The following is a 4,330-nucleotide window of genomic DNA, read 5'->3' as shown; positions in this document are numbered from 1 at the left end:
CTATTTCTATTCTTATATTAAATAAATCATATTAAAATAATCGATACTTATACCATTAGTCAATTGCTGACTCTATCATTCTCTTAACTGTTTTTTCACCAAAACTAAATTTGAACATGGATAACAATACGAGAATACTTTAAAGATTTTGATAACAAAATATGCAAAACAGACAATTGCATTACAATGTACATTACTAAATGTTGATTTCAATTTGATTGGCCATCCAATTTATCATCAATATAAATATAATTTTTTCGAATAGAGAATTTTGTGTGGTAAATTTAGTGTAAATTTATCATTAAAAAAATCCAATTTTATTTCAAAAGATATTGCACATTTTTTGTGTTGTCTGTGTTGTATTGTAGCTATATACACATTGTATATAACATGTTTTGAACTAGGAAATTTATGAACTTTGCACTTACATTCAGAGACTATTATTTATGTGTAACCAAGTATTATTACACAAACGCTTCTCTGGAGGATGGGGAGAGGAGGATAATTCCATTGATACAATATTTTTAAAGATGATTCCATTGAATTAACATGCTTGAGCTGTACTCATTATCTTCTTGAATTGTTCTGATATCTAGTGCAGAAAATATATATATAAATAAGCACATGCTCTAGCACTATTAAACTGATCGTTTGATTGTTATCTGGATATTCTATCAGAACGACTCATAGCAGACCACCAATTGTATCTAATTTATAATCATACATATAATAACATAATCACAAAAATAGGTTTTGGGGTATTCTTCCTTCTTCCGCAATATTCCAGAATATATGATATCTATATAATTTGATTTCAACTTCGACATTATATCGATATCCATATGTACATAATATTCATTGAAAGAGTGCGGTAATATCCCAAATCTTAATAACACGATCCTGCCCGATAGTCAACAATCTTCTCTTAGAAGCATCTAAATCCATTCCAATGATACTGTGTTTGGCATCATGGAAAGAGGCTAGAGACAACTGGCTACATAAATCAAAAGTAAATCATTTATTACATTCATCTCGTGATATCTCCGAGAATATTTCTAAGCAGGACGTGACTTACTTTTCAGATTTGAGCTGTATATGACACTGATCGCAAACTCTTACTTCAAACTCGAAACCCATCGCCGGTATAGATATCCGTTGCGACGTGCAGCGGGCACACAACGCGCGGCCACAATAGCGGCAATGATGCTGCCTCAAGCCTAATTGTCGTTGATCCATCATTGCTTTTATATTCCAGAAAAAGGGTCTCCCACAGGCCTACAGTCATTCATTTTAAATCAATGTCGCAAATTAAATAGCGTAAAATTTTAAGATCTTGCGCAAATATACCTGACAGATGTCAGATTCAACCCAAGTTGCAGTTTCTTTCCTATTTGCTGCCATATTCCAACAAACGATTACGCCATCTTCGCCTCCGGATAAAAGCAGACGCTCATTACTCGCATAACATAATGCTGTCACTTTGTTGCTAGAAGAAAATTAGAGCAAAATAAAAATAATTAAAATATTTCTGACACATAAAAAGTCAGAACTGAAATAATTTTTTCGTGTATACTCACTGGTGCCCTTGTAGTTCATAAGCAGTGCCTTGACGACCTCCAATGTCCCAAACAATAATGCTTTGATCAAAGCTTCCAGAAAACAACAATTGTTTTTCAGAATCCCATGCTAATGTATGGATACTTCCTGTGTGTGCCTTTAATGTAGTAATGAAGGTAACACCATTATTATCCAGCTTTAACATTGCTATCTGACCAGAATAATCTCCTACGAAAGCATGTTTGGATTGGGCATCAAATCTGTATATGCATGCGAGTTAAGCTTCTCATAGAGATATATTATGATTATACTAATATAATATATTGTTTTATTTTTCTACATTGTAATAATCTTTTATTTGCAAAAATATGAAACTTTGTAAAAGGATACTGTAGAGCGGTATACCATGCATCTGTTTGATATGATCCCAATTTCTGTCCCGTCTCAGAACTGTGCAGTTGAAATAATTTATCGCGACCTATACTTAAAACCCACTCAGAATCTGGTGCAAAAATAATCCCTGTGACTCTTGCTTGATGCGCCAGATAATCACGCATAGCTGTCATTCGATTATAATCTTGTTCCAAGATAAATTCCTGTAATTGTAAATTCAAGTATATGTATGAATTACATATAATTCTAACAAATAACAGAATAAAAGTAATAATTTATCATACATTTATACTCCCATTATCCAAGCCAACAAATAACTGTCTCGTTTCTATACAATAATGCATGGAAGTAGCACCTGCTGGCATATATTGACAAATACTTGGCCAATAATGGCCAGAATCCCGCTTTAACCATACTCTAACTGTCCTATTAAAAAGAAAGAAGTTGAAAAAAAAAAATGAGTCAATAGAAAATAATATTTAAAAAAACTAAAATATTTAAAAAAATATTTTTTAGTATTTTTTTTAGTATTAATAGTACATTTTTTTATTATGAAAAATAATTATATATATCAGAATGCTTTTTTTTTTTTGCTATTACACATCAATGATTTTGAATCACGATGTAAAATAAATTCATAAAATATATCTTTTATAATATAAAAAACGTATTTTTTAAATTGTTTCTTTTTGTGCGCTTTTTAAAAATAATTTTTATTAAAGCAAAAGTGTGATTAGCTGAATCATTGTACTTAAAAAATTTTATGTGTGTGTGTGTGTGTGTGTATATATATATATATATATTAGTTTTTTAAATGCACGTATTTTTTACACGATTGTTTTAAATGCTGAATAAATTTATTTTGACAAAATGATAATTTCGGTATAATAAATAATGATATAAGCATATATATATATATACATATAAGACAGAAAGAAAAAGAAAGATAGTGTTAAAGGTGTGTCCATATAATAATAGAATTATGCGCAATTTTTACACCTAGAGTAACGAATTTAACTGTAATCGAGATAGAATTAACATTACAAAAACAACCCGTGAAGGAAAAAATACAAAATACCAACATATGTAAGAAACATTTAATTCTCAAAAATTCATGCCCCTGCATGATTAGTACCTGTCATCGCAAATACTGATTACACCCTCTTCCCGCGGAATAATAATAGCGGCATTAACATCGTCACTGCAGCCCTCCAATTTCGATAGAAGTATCGGCTTGCGACTGCTGCTGAATTTATCGTGATTTACTCCCGGGGCGGGCTTTATCTCCGCTGCCATTCTCAATTGTTCTCGACCACGCGCGAACGTAATTCCTTAATACTATTGTCATTTGACAGTTGTCAGTCTTCTTATACTGACCGCAGCTCATGCATTAATGAAGATATCTTCTTCCTTCTTCGTAAGTTGGACTTGCACCATAGTATAAACATAGACTACGTCATGATGTAAGAAAAGGTGTACCATTGCGCATAATGGCGGCCGAATTTGCAACAACCAATCAAATTTTTGCCCCAAAAGTTGCCCAAGATTCAAATGTAGTATTTTTGAAAATTAGAATTATAAATTAATATGACATTATAACATTATATTTATTATAACATTTTTTTATTTTTATGTACATTTTCTTTGTTACACAATCGAAATATTTTCTCTCTTATTTCCTTTTCTCCGTTGCCGATTGCCTTCTGATTTTCTCGGAGAAAACGAGAATTTTTGAATTCGTCAGCGAGCACTTTTTTTTCTCCTAACTTAACTTGTTGTCAGGGAAGCTGCCATGTTGCTTTTCATGATTTGGGGCAAATCTCTGATTGGTCGAAGAGTAGCCATTATTTTGAACCACTGCGCATCCTCGGAAATGGTACACCTTATATTCTTACATCATGGACTACGTTTACACGTCATTCTAAAGCCCGTATCAGACTACGTATTGAAGATCGAAATTTGACCAATCAAGATAAAAAAAACTAAAATTTCCTTGTCCTGATTGGCCAAATTTCAATCTCAATGCATAGTCTAAAGGTACATTTTCACGAGCCGCTGAGATCGATTGTTTGAGCGATAAAAAGGATCACGTGATATAAATGGACGAATCATTGGTCGTCACTCATTCGTCCATTTCGATCACGTGATCCTTTTTGTCGCTCAAACGATCGATTTCAGCGGCTCGTGAAAATGTAACTTTATATAAAAAAATGTTACAGATGTTACGTCTCGACAATGCTCTTTTCTTACTATACATCAGTTAGTGAGAAAGGGATAGCTCTCTATTTTTTATAGGGCAACCTGCTTCCACCGGCTATACCCCAGGGACGCCGAGAGCTAGGACTGATCTGGTGGATTCTAGGGGAATGACGTTAGGCAC

The 4,330-nt window shown here is 32.7% G+C and overlaps 1 protein-coding gene across 1 annotated transcript; it reads right to left on the bottom strand.

Moving 5' to 3' along the window:
- Positions 1-340: 340 nt before the first annotated feature.
- On the bottom strand, positions 341-3,354 carry LOC115238537 (WD repeat and FYVE domain-containing protein 2). The gene is made up of 7 exons (XM_029812464.1): positions 3,086-3,354; positions 2,235-2,376; positions 1,948-2,153; positions 1,578-1,817; positions 1,348-1,486; positions 1,076-1,275; positions 341-994 (listed from the first exon to the last, which is right to left on the bottom strand). Exons 1-7 carry the CDS (start codon positions 3,244-3,246, stop codon positions 856-858), a joined length of 1,227 nt encoding a protein of 408 aa, XP_029668324.1. The 5' UTR covers positions 3,247-3,354; the 3' UTR covers positions 341-855.
- Between the last annotated feature and the right edge of the window lie 976 nt (positions 3,355-4,330).

This window comes from Formica exsecta, unplaced genomic scaffold, assembly GCF_003651465.1.
Source record: "Formica exsecta isolate Colony F162 unplaced genomic scaffold, ASM365146v1 scaffold343, whole genome shotgun sequence".
NCBI lineage: Eukaryota > Metazoa > Arthropoda > Insecta > Hymenoptera > Formicidae > Formica > Formica exsecta.
Note: the sequence above shows the minus strand (reverse complement) of the source record. Positions and strands in the feature narration are given on the sequence as shown.